The sequence below is a fragment of the Microtus oregoni genome, unplaced genomic scaffold (genome assembly GCF_018167655.1).
Source record: "Microtus oregoni isolate MIOR12 unplaced genomic scaffold, Mior012 000019F_ref0000042, whole genome shotgun sequence".
Classification (NCBI taxonomy): Eukaryota; Metazoa; Chordata; class Mammalia; order Rodentia; family Cricetidae; genus Microtus; species Microtus oregoni.
Window position 1 is genome coordinate 39,256,999 of NW_024543078.1, and position 19,448 is coordinate 39,276,446.

At 41.5% G+C, this 19,448-nt stretch overlaps 1 protein-coding gene across 5 annotated transcripts in view; it reads left to right on the forward strand.

Moving 5' to 3' along the window:
* Positions 1-19,448, forward strand: part of LOC121459401 (protein FAM193A-like) — a 125,291-nt gene that overhangs the window by 46,121 nt on the left and 59,722 nt on the right. For 3 of the 5 annotated variants that reach the window (XM_041669128.1, XM_041669125.1, XM_041669127.1), the window contains exons 2-5: positions 7,819-7,976; positions 8,638-8,805; positions 12,735-12,969; positions 17,014-17,138. In XM_041669128.1, coding sequence (XP_041525062.1) covers positions 7,909-7,976; positions 8,638-8,805; positions 12,735-12,969; positions 17,014-17,138 — 596 coding nt within the window. In that variant the 5' untranslated portion in view covers positions 7,819-7,908. The remainder of the gene's footprint in view (positions 1-7,818; positions 7,977-8,637; positions 8,806-12,734; positions 12,970-17,013; positions 17,139-19,448) is intronic. The other 2 variants (XM_041669130.1, XM_041669126.1) reach the window with 1 other exon arrangement.

A 19,448-nucleotide genomic window follows, 5' to 3' on the forward strand; every position in this document is an offset into this window, starting at 1 on the left:
GACCAGGCTGGCCTCGAACTCACAGAGATCCGCCTGCCTCTGCCTCCCGAGTGCTGGGATTAAAGGCGTGCGCCACCACCGCCCGGCTAGCCCATTGTTCTTATCTGTGTTAGCTACATGGCTCAGTATCTTTTACAGCGAGGCAGTCACATCTTGCTGCTTCTGTGGCTGGGCAAGGACTGCAGAGGAATGGGCTTCCTTCTTCCCAGAATTCTCCTGTTCTTATTGACCCACCTCTACTTCCTGTCTGGTTGTCCCGCCTATACTTCCTGCCAGCGTTTAAAATATAATTGACAGAGTACAGACCATGGTTCCACACCAGCTAGCTACCTCTTCACCTTTCAGGCAGGTGTCTGTCTGACCTCTTCCACAACTTACCCATTATTCTACCACCATTGTTATACTTATGTCTGAGTATAAAATATATATATATATATATATATATATATATATATATATATATATATATAATATAGCCCAGGAAGGGGTATTTGGACCAGTCACACTATTGTCTCATAGCCCCATCACAGCAGTTCCTCTGAAGTCCACCAGGGGAAGTGGTGGAAGGAATAATCTAGAGTTCATAGAGATTCGTGAGAGCAAATAGTCTCATGCAGCCTATTTCAAACAGCGCTGGCTAAGACTGTGTCTTCAGACTGCACAGACAGGCAGTCAGCTGCAGTCCGTTTAGTTGTCTGAAGACCTCTTTGGAGTGTTCAGAACAGCTAGTGTAAAGTTAGTCTAGCTGGCTGACTGACAGTCTTTTTGCTCAAGGTAGCCTGGGCAACATGGGAGAGCCCAACAGCTATGAATTTAGGAAGTCAAATTGTTACATTCCCTAGCATCTCTTTTCATTTATGGGAAAACATGCGTCAGGATTGTTTACAATCCAGGGATGAATGCACACCCCTCTAATTCTAGCACTCAGGAGACAGAAACAGGTAAATCTCTGTTTGAGGCCAGCCTTTCTACATAGTGAATTCCAGGACAGCCACAGCTATATAGTGAGACCCTGTCTCAAACATACACAGACATACACACAAAGATTGCTTACAAATGCAATTTCATTATATTATTTATATATTTAGATTATTATTTTGAGACATGATCTTACTTTATAGCTCTGATTGGTCTGGAACTTACTGTGTAGATGAGGATGGCCTTAAACTCAGAGAACTGCCTGCTTCTGGGATTAAAGGAATGTGCCATCATACCCAGCCACAAATACAGTTTTAAAGAATTTATCATTAGCACTAAGTGATTTTAAAAAAATATTTTTATTCAACGCAATGTCCATCAAAATCCCAGCAAAATTCTTCAAAGACCTCGAAAGAACGGTACTCAACTTCATCTGGAAAATGAAGCAAATAAAAGAACTTCTGGAGGCAACACAATCCCTGACTTCAAACTCTACTACAGAGCTACAGTACTGAAAACAGCCTGGTATTGGCATAAGAACAGACAGGAGGACCCATGGAACCGAATAGAAGACCTAGATATTAATCCACACATCTTTGAACACCTGATTTTTCATAAAGAAGCAAAAAATATCAAATGGACAAAAGAAAGCATATTTAACAAGTGGTGCTAGCATAACTGGTTATCAACATGTAAAAGAATGAAAATAGACCCATATCTATCACCATGCACAAAACTCAAGTCCAAATGGATCAAAGACCTCAACATAAAGTTTTATAGAAGAAAAAGTGGGAAGTACTCTTGAACGCATTGGCGCAGGGAACCACTTCCTAAATATAACCCCAGCAGCACAGACACTGAGAGAAACAATAAATGGAACCTCCTGAAACTGAAAAGCTACTGTAAAGCAAAGGACATGCACGGTCAACAAGACAAAACGACAGCCTACGGAATGGGAAAAGATCTTCACTAACCCCACGTCAGACAGAGGTCTGATCTCCAACATATACAAAGAACTCAAGTATTGGTCACCGAAAGAACACATAATCCAATAAAAAAAAATGGAGTACAGACCTAAACAGAGAACTCCCAACAGAGGAATCTAAAATGGCTGAAAGACACTTAAGGAAATGTTTGACATCCTTAGTCATCAGAGAAATCCAAATCAAAACAACTCTGAGATTCCATCTTTCACCTGTTAGAATGGCCAAAATCAAAAACACTGATGACAGTTTATGCTGGAGAGATTGCGGGGGAAAAGGGAGCACTTCTGCATTGTTGGTGGGAATGTAACCCCTTTGGATGTCAGTGTGACAATTTCTCAGAAAATTAGGAAACAACCTTCCTCAAGACCCAGTAGTACCACTTTTGGATATATATCCAAAGGATGCTCAATCGTGCCACAAGGACATGTGCTCAGCTATGTTCATAGCAGCTTTGTCATAGCCAGAACCTGGAAACAACCTAAATGCCCCTTGACCAAAGAATGGATAAGGAAAATGTGGTACATTTACACAATGGAGTACTACACAGCAGAAAAAAAAATGACATCTTGAATTTTGCAGGAAAATGGATAGAGCTAAAACATTATTTTGAGTGAGGTAATCCAGACACAGAAAGACAGTTATCATATGTACTCACTCATAGGTGGTTTTTAAACATAAAGCAAAGAAAACCAGCTTACAAACCACAATCCCAGAGAACTTAGACAACAGTGAGGACACTAGGAGAGACTTACGTAGACCTAATCTACATGGGAAGTAGAAAAAGACAAGATCTCCTGAGTAAATTGTCTCAAAAAAAAAGAAAAAAGAAAAACAAAACCAAAAAATTGGGGGATAGATGGATACACACATATATATGTTTGTGTGTATATATACCATATATGTGTGTACACTATATATATATTTTTTAAAGTTGCAGAGACAAAAGAGGTAAGCACAAATGAGGATTATGATTAATATGAGAATTTTTATCTCACTCTTTTTATGTATATGCACATACATGTTCCTGTGTGCATGCTTACGTGCATTCACAGGCTACAGGTTGACATTTTGTGTCTTCTCCAATTTACTCAAAACTTAAGGGTCTCTCACTGAAGCTGAAGCTCACTCATTTGGTTAGTGAATGTACTTCAGGGTCTTCCTGACTCTAACTCTCCAGTGGTAGGATTAAGGCATGTGCCACTGGTCTTGGCTTCTTACTTTGGGGCTTTGGGGCTTTGGGCACAGGGTAGAACTCAGGATCTCATGCTTACATAGTGATCACTTTACTGACTGAGCCATTTTTCCTTTTGTCAGAATTCATAATCATTAATGTTAGCACTTAATAATCTTTAAAGTGATCACTAAAATTCTATGTTTGTATGAATATATGTATGTATGTATGTGTGTGTATGTATGTATGTATATGTCTGTCTGTTTTCTATGTACCCATTCACCTCAAGGATACTACATATTGTTAAAGTGGAGGAGGATGCATAAATCCCTCTTGTTGTTTCAGTTATTGTGTAAAGTAAATGTTTAAATTCACCCTAAATTACTTGGGGAAGTTACCTGATTTTGAAAAGGAAATAACTTTCTCAACATGGAGAGAATGGAAGTCTTGACCTTCACTCCTGCTTCAAACCAACTGCAGTCTTGATTTTGGTCTCTTTTTGCCAAGGTAGTAGTTTTGCTGTCTCAGAATTTGCTTTGTTGAATTCATGTTTTGTTCTTGACATTTTAGTCTTTGATCAGCATGGTGGCAGGCAGGCAGGCAGGCAGGCAGGCATGGTGCTGGAACAGTAACGGAGAATTACATTCTTTTCTTTAAGATGAGTCAGAGAGGCTCACCTTAGTTTTTTCTTTGTTTGTTTTTTAAGCAGTGCTTAACACCTGCCATCTTCCCACAGAGGTAGGTCCTGGTTATCTTCCTCATTTGTTTCTCTTGGTCTCTACTGTCCTCATTAATTTCCCATTTTGATTGTCTAAACTCTCATCAAAATACATCCCAAGGCTTATCTAGCCCAAAAGCTCAAAACGCCTACATTCCTCACACAAAGGCACGTCGAAGGCCTTTGAATCACAGAGTCAGGTTTATCATAGCAGTGACCCTTGCTTTTCTTGTTAATCACTCTAATAAAATACCTAACAGAAGCAGCTTGATGTAGGGGCTTATTTGAACCCACAGCTTGAAGATGCAATCTATGATTGTAGGGAAAATACAGTGACAGAAGCAGTAGTCTATGTTGGTGGGAGCTTACCATGCATCTTGTTCACAGCTTTGTAGAAGCAGGAAGATGGATATTGCAAATTGCACATTGTCCATTGGATTTTGTCTCATTTTTTAAAATAGTGTTCAGTTTGGACAGAACCTGAGATTCAGCCTAAATAAGTACTGTAAGGTGCTATATTCAGGATTTAATATATAGTTACTCTTAGCCTTATCCCTTCTCACTAAGAAAAGTCACTTTAGTTTGTGGACAAGTAAGTGTTCATGCACAGTGTGAGCAGGTACACACACACACACACACACACACACACACACACCCCTTCTGTTGCAGTGTTGAAGACAAAAACATGAGAAAGTAAGAAAAGTCAAGATTTCATATAGCAGTTTGTGAGAGAAGAGATTAACCATGGTGGTTAGGTTGGTGTGCCAAGCAGAACTTTACCAGCAGTCAGTAAATACATCTTAATGTACATCTTAACACAAGAAACTACCCAATGGTGGGAGATCATCACATACTCAGATCTGTGAAGTGAGCCCTGAAGACCTGTCATGGTAATTCTCAAAAGCAGCCAAGTCTTTGCAGCTGAAGGAACAGACTCCAGAAGAAACCAACTTAGAGGATTTGATTATTCCCTGCTAGAGAACAGAGGCGCCTCAGGGTGCTATAGGCCCAGTTGGGTGCTATTAAAACTCCTCTCACTGGAGAGAGCATGTTGTTCAGTCTCTGTCTCTTTAAGGACAAAACTGTCTAGTTATATGAACAGGGGAGGAAATACACAAGAAGCCTGGGAGTCCTTTCACTGTCTTACCATCCTCTGCCCATTCTTGAACATTGTATCTGTTACTTACACAGGTGACGTGTGTCTATTCATCATAGAGTATGGCAGAGTTGGATGTTGAATTTAGTGGCCAAAAATATTTAAGTTAACAAACAGAAATACCAAAAATGACTTGCTGACTTGATTGTCTTCTGTGGGTAGGGCATCTTTTTGTTTGAGCCCTGAGTTATAGAACTCTATCAGACCATCAGAAGGCATACCAAAATTAGTTGATGAACACTATAGACAGGAACAGGTACAGTAGTGACACAGAAGCAGAACTTTGTCCCAGATAACATGGAAGGCTTTGGTAGCCTTCCATGCATTCCCAAGTAATTCAGAAGTGAACAGAAGGTTTTATGCAGGGGAGCTCCATGGACACTCTCTGCTGCTGTTTGAGAGTGGATAAAGGCAAGTGGAGACTAGTAGAGAGCCTGGCAGTCACCAGGTGAGAGATGACAGAGGCTTCTACTGAGTGTCGGGGTGTGAATGTGCTAGTTTGAGGTGAGGGTGGAAGTGAGCATAAGCTAGGAGAGGATAGTCAGCCTTGTACACTAAGTGGCTGTCCTACTGTTTAGGAACAGCCATGTGATTCATCACCAGTGTCAAGCTGTGCTGCCCACTTATCTCTATACACTTCCATGATGGCAATCATACTTTATACTTTGTTGGAATCATCTCATTTTCAGGTTTCAAATCTAGTGTACATAAAAACCTGACTGTTTCACCTAATTCAAAGTTTCTCCTACAGCTTTTGTGGACATGGTAGGGATCACTGTGATAGAGGCTATGTCCATACCCTTCTCTATTCTACCAGGGTGGAGAAGGGGGCCTGGGGAAGATACATACAAGGTCTTGGTTCTTGTCAGACTATCTATGGCTTTTTGGCTACAAGTTTCTTGCTCTAGGTTATGTATGGCTGGACTGCAATAGCAGGAATAATATACACTTGATGTCTGACCTATGCCAGGTATTTTCCCCTGGTCTGGAGGCTAGACTGAAGGATGCTTAACTGTGCCTTCTCATTGTGCAGCACCTCTTTGTGTGGGTTCTTTGCGGATGAATGCTCCTCCTCTTATGGTAGTGACAGTGCAATTCCCTGTTCTATCTGCTAGACAGAAAGCTCTTGTGCTTTTCCACTTCAGAGTCTGATATGTGCCCGACTTTGGAGCTCTTTAGCCTTGAGGTGTCTGCTCCTTGTTCAGCAGTATCCTAAGATGGTATAAAGTTGTATGTGTATGTGTGTGTGCACACTCAACCCCTTTAGGCTTTCTCAGTACTTTGCACCTGATCAGGTTGAGGAGCACCTTAGTGTATAGGAGGTACATTTCTTATATCTGGCCCTCTCCCTTCAAGAACTTATGCCGTGCCTCAGTTCTTTTCTTTCTCGATGTTAGAATGTTGTCACAGCAGGCTGCCTTCTGCTCTGGACTCTGAGGAGTCTATTCCAGTGCTCTAACCTACTTTGTTCTAGAGTGTTCTTAGGCCTCCTTGTTGGTGGTCAGAGCAGACAGCATAGGTTCTGGGACCACTGCCACTGTTTGTCAGGCTGTTGTGGGCATATCACACCTTAGAGGTGCCTGTTGGGATCATCATATGCTGATTAGGGCACTGGAAGTCAAGATTATTTATTTGTCATCTCTCTCTCTTTCTCTCTAATAAAATCTGGCTGAGCAGTGGTGGCACATACCTTTAATCCCAACTCTTGGGAGGCAGGCAGATCTCTGTGAATTTGAGGCTAGCCTGGTCTACAAAGTGAGTTTCAGGACAACCAGGTCTACACAGAGAAACTCTTTCTCAAAAAACCATAAATAAATAAGCAAATAAATAAAATTAATTTATAGAACCTTCATCTGGTGATGGATGGAGATAGAGACAGAGACCCACACTGGAGCACTGGACTGAGCTCCCAAGGTCCCAATGAGGAGCAGAAGGAGGGAGAACATGAGCAAGGAAGTCGGGACCACGAGAGGTGCACCCACCCCCTGAGACAGTGGGGCTGATCTATTGGGAGCGCACCAAGGCCAGCTGGACTGTGACTGAAAAAGCATGGGATAAAACCGGACTCTCTGAACATGGCGAACAATGAGGGCTGATGAGAAGCCAGGGACAATGGCATGGGGTTTTGATCCTACTTAATGTTCTGGCTTTGTGGGAGCCTAGCCAGTCTGGATGTTCACCTTCCTAGATATGGACGGAGGGGGGAGGACCTTGGACTTTCCACAGGACAGGGAACCCTGACTGCTCTTTGGACTGGAGAGGGAGGGGGAGAGGAGGAGGGGGAGGGAGAGAAGAGTGGGAGGAGGGGGAGGGAAATGGGAGGCTGGGAGGAGGCAGAAACTTGTTTTTTTTCCTTTTCTCAATTAAAAAAAAAGAACTGATTATTAAAAAAAATTAATTTAAAAAAATAAAATCTATTGGATGTTTTTATGTAATAGTAAAAACCATTGGAAGTAAGAAAAACATTGATCCAGACAGAACCTGGAGTTTATTGCCTATCGAGTGTGCGGCACACTGAGGCAAGAAAATCTGGGCTGTATAACGAGCTCAAGGCCAGCCTGTGCTGCTGTGTAGTAGACTTTGTCACCTGTTAGTTCCCTTTGACTCCCCAAAAAAGTTTGCTATAGATTTCAGTGTCTGTTGTAACATTTTTTTAGTAGGCATTTTGTTTTGGAGACAGCATCTCTGTATGTAGTTTTGACTGTTCAAGAAGACCAGACTGGCCTCAAACTAGCAGATCCAACTGCCTCTAACCTCCTGAGTACTGGGATAAAGGTCATTATACCTAATTCTATAAGGGATTTTTTAAAAAGTCAATAGACGTCTGATATCATAAACATAACTGGTCTGTTGTATTTTATTTTTAAAGCAGAGTCAAGATTTTCTTCTTCACTCATCACTTGGGAGCTCCCAGCCTGAAGCCAGTGGTGCTGGGAGGCTGGCCCTAGGCACACAGACAATGACCTCTTCAGGGCTAGGCACCACACCCTCAGATGCCTGCTCATGTGAAGCCTGCAGTGAGCGCAGGTATGTATTGAATTGGTTGTGCTGCTTATACTGGTGTGACGGGGTATCTAGGAAATAGAGGAAAGCGCCTTAGACATGGGGTTCTTTTAACAAATAACAGTACCTTTTTGGCATACCCCTGAAAGTAGGACATGGTCTTGCTATTATGAGGAAAGATATACAGAAATACAAAAATCCCTGCCTTGCGGGACTAAACAGAAGGAAGTTGGGCCTCAGAAAGAGGAAAGTGGGAGAACTCTTAGAATTTAAAGAAAAATTAACTCTTATTTCATGCCAAAATCCCAGCACTTGAGAGGCGAGGGGAATCTGTGTTCCAGTGCAGTGCAGACAGGGCTACATAGCAAGATTTTTATCTCAAGATAAAGAATATTAATTAAAAAAGGAAAATGAGTCTAAGGTGAGAATAAATAAATGGGTGTGGAGGTGGTGAAACTCATGATGGAAGCTGCTAGGGGTTGAAGGAAGAAGAGGCCAGGACCTGATAAAAAAAAGCTGTACTGCTGGTCTGGGACAGCCTGACTGATAGAATCAAGTGAGCACCAAATAGTGGAAAGCAAGGGCTCTGTGTGCCATCTGGGGTCAAAGTATGGAAATGGGGTATACCTTGTGGCAAGTAGGTAGACTGCCTCTCTTAACTCTACTGGTTTCTATGTTATCACAGAGACATCTCAGCAGAGACAGACCGGGAACCGCAGCAGCTTCAAAACTATTGGTCAGAAGTACGCTACATGGTCCGATGCATATACCGCCAGGCGGGTACCCCACTGGCAGAAGACCAGGACCAGTCTCTGGTTCCCGACAAAGAAGGAGTGAAGGAGCTTGTGGATAGGTACAGGTTGCCCCTTCATGTTACAGCCCCATCCCATCCCTGCCCTCCCATCTGCCCATGGAGCCTCAGTGCTTGTCCTGAGTAAAGCTCAGTTAAACTTTTTGAGCTCTTGGTACAGCTCAGGTCTTCAGCAGACAACTGACCAGCATGAGCCTTCTGGGTAAATTGTTGCAGGTTCTTCTGTTTCTAAGTTGAGATATTTCTGTTATGTATTAAGACTGACAGTAGCATAGACAGGATTCCAGAGTCCTGGTTGTCCAGGTGATGCTGGATACTTTCATAATCACTGTTGGATTTGTAGCTCAGGCAGAAAGGCAGAGTATTCCTGTCCACTGAAGCACTATGAGATAGGATTGCTTGTGAAGGCACTTACCTTATGAGGTTCGCAGCGGCTGCCCTCATAGGGAATGGCTCCTGCCTAGCATCTGTTCTTCAGCAGGCTCCTTCCCAGGGACTGACAGAAAGTGGGGTGGGTGTCACTTTTGTTTTTCTTTACAACTTAAGTGTGCCTTTTTTTCTCCCTGATTTTTGAAATGTTCCAAATAAAGGCAATAGATATAAGCCTGATATTTCATGGATTGGTTCTCATTTTGTTTTTTTCATATGTGTTGATTGCATACTTTTGAAATCTTACAAAGCCACAGTTGCCATACATTAGATTATATCAAAGAAGCAGGGGCATTGACTGGTAAAAAGCATTGTGTTCAGGATTTCACATATTGTCTACTTAGTGCTATATGAGACAGTTCCAAGTGGTAAGTGCCTTTAAAAGTTTCCTAGTTAATGGCACATGAAACCTATGACATCTCAGACCTTTCATGCTACATCTGTGATGTTTTAGAACAGTATCAGCATCTATGAACACGTGTGAATGATTGGTTGGTTGAACTACTTGCAATGTCTTTTTCCCATAAGAAATCAGTTTGCATGAGCTGGAGAGAGATTGCTTAGTGATTAGAAGCCCTGACTGCTCTTGCAAAGGACTTGGGTTTGTTTCCTAACACTCACTTAGTGGTTCATAGCTGTCTATAACTCCAGGTCCAGGAATCTAATACCTTTTTCCTTGGGCACCAGACACACATGTGGCATATATACATGCAAGCAAAACTCAATACATATTTAAAAAAATAAACCTTATTATAAATAAAAAAAAATCTGTTCTCAAAAGTATCATTTGATTTTTCCCTTAATTTATAAGATACGAAAATGAACAAAGAATCAAAATGCTTCTAATTTTACTGCACTGAGAAAACTATAAGGAGGTGTCTGCAGGCTTCCTTTTCTAAGAGTTTGTATGTGTTTGGTATATGCACGTGAGTGTGTAGATGTGTATATGTTCAGGGAGGGCAGGGTGTCTTCTGTTGCTTTCCTTCTTGTTGCCTTGAGATAGGGCTTTTCACTGAATTAGAAGAGCCCACTGTTTTGACTGTCCTGGTCGGCCACAATGCTTTGGATAGCCACCCCTTTTCAGCTAGACTGGGTGCCAGCAAGTTCTCAGAAATTACTTGGCTCCACCTCCCAATGGTGAAGTGACAGACATGCTCAGGGACACCTGGTCTTTTACTGGGTTACTGGGCTTTGAATTCAGGTCCTGTGTTTGCAAAGCAAGTGCTCTTACCCACTAAGCCTTTTCCTCAGCCCTGTGGTATTTTGAGTTCAATTACTCCATGCTCATTTGAATCTTGTTTCACTGTCCTTTAAACATAGGGAACACATTTTCTTAAAATTATTGCCAGACTTAGTGACATATACCTTTAATCCCAGCACGGAGAAACTAAGGCAGGATTATAAATTTGAGGGTAGTCTGTGCTTTATAGCAAGTTCAAGGCTGTCTCAGCTGCATAGTAAGATCCTGTCTCCACAAAACAAAGGCTTGGGTAGCCCAGTGGTAGAGCTGTTGCATAGCATGTGAAAAACCTGGGTTTGTTCTCTAGTAATGGGGCAAAACCCCCACTATATTTTAATGTTACAAAAGTTAATACATCTTTTTGAAATGTAGCAGTCATAGTGAGAATCCTGTCAGTTTATTTTCTCTGAACACATTGTATCCATGGCTCTTCATATTTATCACCTTGTACATTGTACACGAGGGTTTACCCATTACCTTGCAGATTGTATACATAGCTTTACATCCTACCTTGCACAGTTTTGCTTGACTCTTTATCTTTTACAACTTAAGTGATATGTAACCTTAGGGAACAGGAGGGAATGAAGAGGTGGCTTAACAGTTAAGAGTGCTTGCTGCTGTTGTAGGGGACCTAGGTTTGTTTCCCAGAACCTACATGACAGCTCATAACTGCCTATATCTCTCAATCTGAATCCAGGAGGAAACAGTGCCCTTTTCTGGTTACCCTTGGCTCTGGCATGCACAAGGTGCACATAAACTCAGGCACACATACATACTCATATAAAAATAATAAATACACCTATTTATTTATTTGTTTATCTATTTATTTATTTATTTTGGCTTTTCGGAACAGGGTCTCTATAGCTTTGGAGCCTGTCCTGGAACTAGCTCTTGTAGACCAGGCTGGCCTCAAACTCACAGAGATCTGCCTGCCTCTCCTTCCCGAGTGCTGAGATTAAAGGTGTGAGCCACCATCGTCTAGCTTAATTTTTTTTATTTACTGTTTTATTTTATTTTGAGACAAGATTTCATCACGTATGTCTAGCCTGGAAATTGCTGTGTAAACCGGGCTTGTCTTGAACTTGTCAGACCTTCTTGCCTCAAGTACTGGGATTAAAAATGGTCCACAACACCTAATTTTTTTTTCATGGAACAGATAGCAACTATGCTTTTCTCTTTAGATTTAATGTGGCAGCCAAAGATGGAAGAATTTGTTGTTTAAAACTTACTTAATATATTCTACAACAGCCACAGAGCTCAGCTGGTTCTTCATAGTGACATGTTCCAGTAGATGTTTTGGTTATTGCTTCAGTGGTCCTAGGCTTCCATCTAGAACAGTGGTTCTCAACCTTTCCAAAGCTGAGACCCTTCAATATAGTTCCTCATGTTATGGTGACTCCCCCATAAAATTATTTTTGTTGCTGCTTCATAACTGTAATTTTGTTACTTTTATGAATCATAGTATAAATATCTGTGTTTTCTAATGGTCTTAGGTGACCCCTGTGAAAGAGTCATTTGACACCCCAAAGAGGTCACTAGCCACAGGTTAAGAACCACTAATCTAGAGGCGTCTCAGAAATGTACCTTTGAAAGGAGCAGCAACTTTAACCATAGTAATGACAAATACTATAGAGCAAGTTTTAAAAATTGCATCACCTTGTTGCGTGATCCTATAATCCAGCATTAGGAGGCTGAGGAAGAAAGGTCATTTTTCTCAAAACTGTAAAAAGTATCACCTGTAAGTTTGGACAGAAATTCATTACCACTGTGACTAGTTAACAAGGATGCATTTCTTTGCTTTGTTGGTAATCTAAAAATAGAATGACCTTTGTTTAAAACGTGTTCTAATTGTAAAAATAACACGAGCTCATTTGTATGGTATACTGAGTTCATAGAAAGAAGAAAGGTAAACCTGACCCCATCCTCCAAACAGGTGTCACATCTGCTAGGACTGCAGCATGTCACTTTTTAAGTTCCACTCATTGTGTTGGCACCTGAGGCCAGCTCTCAGACACAGTAGAAGGGAGGCTTTTTACCTCTTGGTTGTAAGTTATAATACCTTAGGCTTAGGTCTTCTCTCGTGGACATGAAGTGAAGCAGAGTCCCTTATATAGGTTGCATAAACAGTGCAGTCAAAGGAAGCATTTGGGGGATGTCAGTTTTCCTTGAATTACCTTGTACTCCTACAGGTCATCACAAGAAAGGTGTTTAATAAAAGACACTCACTGACTTTTATAAAAACTGTCAGCTGACATGTGTAGACAATCATGGCTGAGTAGTGACTTTTTCTTTGTCTCTGTAGGCTCTGTGAGCGGGATCCCTATCAGCTCTACCAGCGGTTGGAGCAGCAAGCCCGGGAATATGTGCTAGAAATGAAGGTCCGCCTTCTCCGGCAGCTATCTGCTGCAGCGAAAGCCAAGGCACCATCTGGCCTGCAGGGCCCACCACAGGCACACCACTTTGTGTCTCTACTCTTGGAAGAGTATGGTGCCCTCTGCCAGGCTGCACGATCCATCAGTACATTTCTTGGCACTCTGGTGAGAGACCATGCCCGCTTCTTTCTTTGCTGTTGAGGTGAACTAAAGAACAAAATCATGTGATAGGGGAGGTGTATGCAGCCAGGGGACTGATTGTACGGTTAAGTTCTCCTTGCACGGTCATATACTCCTTTCCGCACAAGGTAGAGTGGGATTAATCTTAGCGCAATGGATTTTGCTGGCAGGTAGAAGCATTAAGAGAATTAATGTCCAGGAGCCACAGCATGGAAATCTTTTAGGGAAGACCTAAGCACTAGGAAGTGAGGTATTAGGATATGGAGGTGAAAACCATGGTGCATTAATAGGAAGTCCAAAACATTTTTGTTGTCTTGTGTTGGTGTTGATGTACTGCCACTGACTGGTGTTGCAGTTGATGCAAGGCACATGTAAAGACCTCTTGCTTGAATTTCTTCATGTGTGCAGCTAGCAGCAGTGCAGGAATGGGATGGGTTTACTGAAGCTGCCTTGCCTTTTCCTTACAGGGTTCTCACAGTTCTAGCAGGGCACATAAGTGAATCTCTGACCACCCCATTTCTGGGTGGACAGAAAGAGGCATCCTAGTGACAACCACAGAAGCTCCCTAGGCTGCTTCCCCGACCCATCAAGTGTGGTCCCTCCCCATCTCCCCCATAGTCTTCAAGTCTTCATCATTATTTCATCTGATTATTAAGTGACAATTCAGTGGGTGGGTTTTAATGCTTTCTTAGTGGTGGCCATGTTTTGAAGGAAAAGTTACAGTAACCATTGGTTCTTTATCTGGTTCTGATGTTAATGGGGCTCTCCAGAAAGGTTCATGTAATACTTGACAAGACATTGCAACAGCCTCAGACTATCCAGTTTCCCTGCCACAGTCTAACACTGTGCCAGGTAAGTACTTCCAAGAAGAGGCTTGTGAGACACATGTTTAGAGAAAATTGAGTGAGATGAGTAAGGCAAGCTGGACGTGAGGACCCTGGTAGTGGCAGTGTCCTGTGCACTCTCTTGTACATCTTGTACCTTTCAGCCCTCCTCTACCTCAACTTAGGACTCTGCCTATTCTAGACTTGGTTCAGAGCTGCTGCTCTAGAGAATCATGTACCTGCCCATATCCCTAGAGAGTACCAGCTATTGTTTTTTGTTTTTTTTTTTAAGACCACATACTCTCCAGAAAGTGTTGTTGATATCCAGCCCTCCTCAGATGACTCCATCTTACAAAGTTAATAGAGTTTAACTTGAGCTTTTTGGTAGAATGATGGCCTAGTATCTACAAGGCTGGGTATCCCTAGACCTTCAAAAGTAGAACTTGGGGCAAATAAAGTAACACACCAAAATTAACCATTGCCAAAATCTTTGCATTTCAGTGTACTTCATTCAGAATAGAAGTATAACTTCATGTTTGATATTATACTTTTACTATCAAATATATCTTCATGCACTTACATACCACCAAAACTGAAAAATCCGTGACAGTTAAAACTTTTTTTTTTTAAAAAATTTCTTTCATAACTCATAGTCATTACCTTTATTCAGTACTTTCTCATCTCTTAGTAGTCTTTCTTACTCTTTTCTTCATGGTTTACTGTACCTATATGCACATTTGTTTATGTATATACATATATTGTTGGCTAGATTCTGCATATGAGAGAGAACATGTAGCCCTTTTCTTTCTTAATACGTATTTTAAGCCCATCCATTTTTTTGCAGATTGTTACTACTTTTTTTTCATAGCTAAATACTATGCAGTTATACATACATACATGCCAAATTTCATCGTCCAGTCATCTGTTGGTGGACTAAAATTAGGTTGATAGTAATTCTTTGCTGTAGAGAATGAAGCAGTAATGAATGTGGGAGCACAAATATTTCGATGGTAGGATATGAAATTCTCTGGGGATATGCCCAGAAGTAAAATAGCTGTGAAATAATTATTAACTTAGAATATAGAAATATTTTCTTGTTGTTTGACCACAGTTAAAACTTGAAAGAACAGCATGCAGCTGTGTGATCATGTTTTACATGTAAGAATATTCCTTTTGATAATACATGGCATAGACTACATACTCTGCAATATTTGTCCTCCAAGGGAAAAGCAGATAAGTTTAGAAATTTATATAAAAGAAGATCAAAGTTTTTAAAGATACAGCTAAGAAGGCATAAAGGGGAAGAGAGTACCTACTCCAAAACTTGAATCCTGACAACACCTGTTTGCAAGTTAACATTGACCCCAGGCATTTCTTCTGATCCTGGAATAGATAAAAGTGGGTCTCCATTTAATCCAGAGTGGCGTCAGTTAGCTTATAATGTCGGGCCCATAAGCGACTATCACCTGAGTACTAGAAGGAAAGCAAGAGCTATGCTTATCATGAGCCTAAATTTTTGTGATACACCTAAGAAGCTGGAAGTCACTTTTCAGTGGTCCAAGCTGTGTATAGGTAATATCTCCCCTCATATGAGATGTTTGCTGGTCCTTCTTTGTTTTTAAATGTAGGGTGTTCTGCCTCATGTATGTCTGTGCACCATCTTCATGTTTGGTCCAGGGTGGGGCACTGGCTCCCCTGTGACTGGAGTTATTAATTGAACTGCCATATGGGTGCTGAGAATCAAACTCAGGTCCTCTGGAAGAGCAGCCAGTTCTCTTACTTGTTGAGCCTTCACTCCAGCCCCCGTTTATTTGTTTGTTTTAAAATCAGAAAGTAAAGGTTGAAGACAATACCCCTGAGTGCAAGCAGAGATAACAAGCGACACACTGAAGATAGTGAATTTATAAAGTAACTGTGATTATTGTGTCTAAGGAAATAAAATATATTTAAATTTATGGATCAAGAATTAATATGATCACAAAGGATCATCTAGGTTTGACAGAAAATAAACTCAGAAACACTTAATCACACGTACACACATTCTAATAAACTCAGGAACACATAATCTCTCTCACTCTTTCACATATGAACAAATATACCACCTTTAATCCCAGAATTTAGAATGCAGAGACTTTATAAGTTAGATGCCAGCAGAGGTACATAATGAAGCCTTATCTCAAACAAAGGAAGGTCTGGGGATGTAGCTCAGTATAATGGGCTTGTTCAGCATATTCAAGGTCTAGAGTTAAATCTTTGGTACTACAGAAGCAATGAGAAAGGAGACAAATAATAATAAAAATTAATTAATAAACCCCCCCAAATAGTCAGAGATCGAAAAGAGAATTAGTAAATTAAAAAGAAGTAAAGGAGCCCTGAGCTTTGTGTATGTGCCTCAAAAGGACACAGAAGTGGGGCACATCAGAGCAACATGGAAGATGTAGTGAGGAGCCTCTCACACTACTGACATTTCTAGGAAAAACTAGACTGAGAATACATGCAAAGGCTAAAACATCAGCGAGCAATCCACTCCAGAGGAGCTAGAGAGCACTGATGGGCTTTGGTAGCACTGCTGTGGGCTCCCAGCATGTCTTCAATAGCACTTGATAAGTTTGCTCCTGTTTTTTAGGAAATCAAAGCTCTTTCCTTGCCAGAGCGTTGCCAGTGAAGAATTTATTTGCAACTATCAGAATGAGCTTTGACAAAGACAGGCAAGAAAAGCATTGTTCTGACTCAAATAATTTTTTTTTCTTTTTAAAAATGTTTTACATATTTGTGTGTTCATGCTTGTGTAGTCAAGGGGACAAATTGTAGGAATGATTCTCACCATGCGTGTTCCAGAGTTCGAACTTAGTTCATCAGGGTAGCACCCAGGCACTGTTACCAGCTGTGCCATCTTGACAGTCCTAGGTTTTAGGGTCCTTCCACCCCCTGTTCCATTTTCCTTTCTGAGCCCACCTACAACCCTTTTCTAGAGTTGGGGTAGGTAGGGGTTACCTAGAATGTACTAAGGTGGCAACCCATATTGCTGAAATTAGAGATTTGGTTTGATATGTTTTGACACAAGCAGGGAACGGTGACTCTTTACAAACAAGATATTGTAGGTCTGTGCAAAAGATGGTAGAGCAGGGGGCATTCTTCAAGGAAGCTTTATATTTCCATCCACTCACTGCATCTTTTGTTACCTTTTTTTTTTCTTTTAAACTAGGAAAATGAACATTTGAAAAAGTTCCAGGTGACATGGGAACTGCATAACAAACACCTCTTTGAAAATCTGGTCTTCTCAGAGCCACTTCTCCAGAGCAACTTGCCAGCACTGGTGTCTCAGATCAGGTATTTTGTCTTGACTTGGATTCTCTTTTCCTATGATCTTGTGTGTGTGTTCATGCCTGTAGACCACTATACATGGAAGTCCTTACAGGAAAAATAACAGGGCATAGAGAAAAAGATAGTTAGATAGAAAGCTCTAAACCTAAGATATAATACTTTTATATGTAATTTATATTTTATGTGTATGAGTGTTTTGTCTACATGAATGTCTGTGCATCACATGCTACGGTGCCTAAGGAGGCCAGAAGAGGGCATTGAGTTCTGGAACTGGAGTCACAGACAGTTGTAAGCTGCCATGTTGGTGATGGAGCCCAAACTCAGGTCTTCTCGAAGAGCAGCCTGCTGAGCCATCTCTTCAGCCCCCAGTTAAACTTTTATTTATTTATTTTTTTTTGATTTTTTGAGACAGGGTTTCTCCGTAGCTTTTGGTTCCTGTCCTGGAACTAGCTCTTGTAGACCAGGCTGGCCTCGAACTCACAGAGATCCGCCTGCCTCTGCCTCCCGAGTGCTGGGATTAAAGGCGTGTGCCACCATCGCCCGGCTCCAGTTAAACTTTTTTTTTTAAATATTTTTTTTATTTATTTATTATGTATACAATATTCTGTCTGTATGCCTGAAGGCCAGAAGAGGGCGCCAGACCCCCTTACAGATGGTTGTGAGCCACCATGTGGTTGCTGGGAATTGAACTCAGGACCTTTGGAAGAGCAGGCAATGCTCTTAACCACTGAGCCATCTCTCCAGCCCTCCAGTTAAACTTTTAAATGATAAACCAGTGTAAATGCTATTCAGATGTAACACCATAATGCCTCCTCATAAAATAAATAAAAGCTCCTGCAAGCAGTGCTTGACCTTGACAGGTCTTGGTTCAGCCAGGGATCCTGTCAGGGTTCTTGCATTGTGGTGAAGGGAGGTGAAAGAGGAGGAAGAACGTGGGATTCAGAGTACCTTTGACTCCTAGGCTTAGATGTGCTTTTCCATGTTTGTAGAGTGCCTATGTCACTTTTCACCAAGATAACTGGTGGGTGATTCTCTGCTGTCACCAAGATAAGTGCACAAGAGCAGAACTCTCTAATGGACATTTGTTGGGGTGAAGTATGCTAAATAGAGGCATACAGTATGGGCATATGTTTGTTCTCCAGCCAGCCCCTCCTTCATCAGTCATTACTTAGTAGAGCTGAGTAGCTACCTCAGGATCATCTCTTCTTGATTTTGTTTCTTGTCTGTTAACCAAATAGAAGCATAGGCCCACAGCGTAAGCACACACTAATAGCAGCCACTTTTATTTGTCCTATTCAACCTTACTTTTAGAGAAAGACCACCTCAGAAGTAGTTGGTCAGCTCAAGGTGCTATGCAAACCTGGTATGCTTTTTGCAGATTTTTACCAGTTTCACTCAGACTTGATTTGCTTCCCAGCCATTCTTTCCGTGCCCACTCTTTTTTTTTTTTTTTTTTTTTTTTTTTTGGTTTTTCGAGACAGGGTTTCTCCGTAGCTTTTGGTTCCTGTCCTGGAACTAGCTCTTGTAGACCAGGCTGGCCTCGAACTCACAGAGATCCACCTGCCTCTGCCTCCCGGGTGCTGGGATTAAAGGCGTGTGCCATCACCACCCGGCCCATGCCCACTCTTAAAAAGCATTCAATAGGGGCTGGAGAGATGGCTCAGAGGTTAAGAGCACTGACTGCTCTACCAAAGGTCCTGAGTTCAATTCCCAGCAACCACATGGTGGCTCACAACCATCTGTAATGGGGTCTGGTGTCCTCTTCTGGCCTGCAGGCATAGATACAGACAGAATATTGTATACATAATAAATAAATATTTAAAAAAAAAAAAAAGCATTCAATACAGGACAATCAAGATGTTTCAGTGGGTAAAGGCACTTGCCACCATGCCTTAATGACCTGAGTTTGATTTCCAGAACTCACAGGGTGAAAAGAAAGAAGACTCCTACATGTTTGTCCTTTGATTTTCATGTGCTACCTATGGCACATGCACATGTGTTCACACCCATGCCTGTATACACACACACACACACACACACACACACACACAATCTAAAAAGTCAATAGCATCCAGATATTCTTAGAGAGTACACTACAATGGGACTATCTGACTGCAACTCTGGTGGAAGGAAAGGAAGCCAAACTTAACATGAAGAATGTTTTTGTCCAAGTTGTGAGGTTCCCTTGAATTCAATCATGCCTCCCTTGTGGCTAGAACAAGCCTCAGTACCTGCCCTTTGTTTCTTTTCCTGGTGAATATTGGATTTGACGCATCTGTCATCCAGTTATTTCCAGAGGCTGACAGAAACCATTTC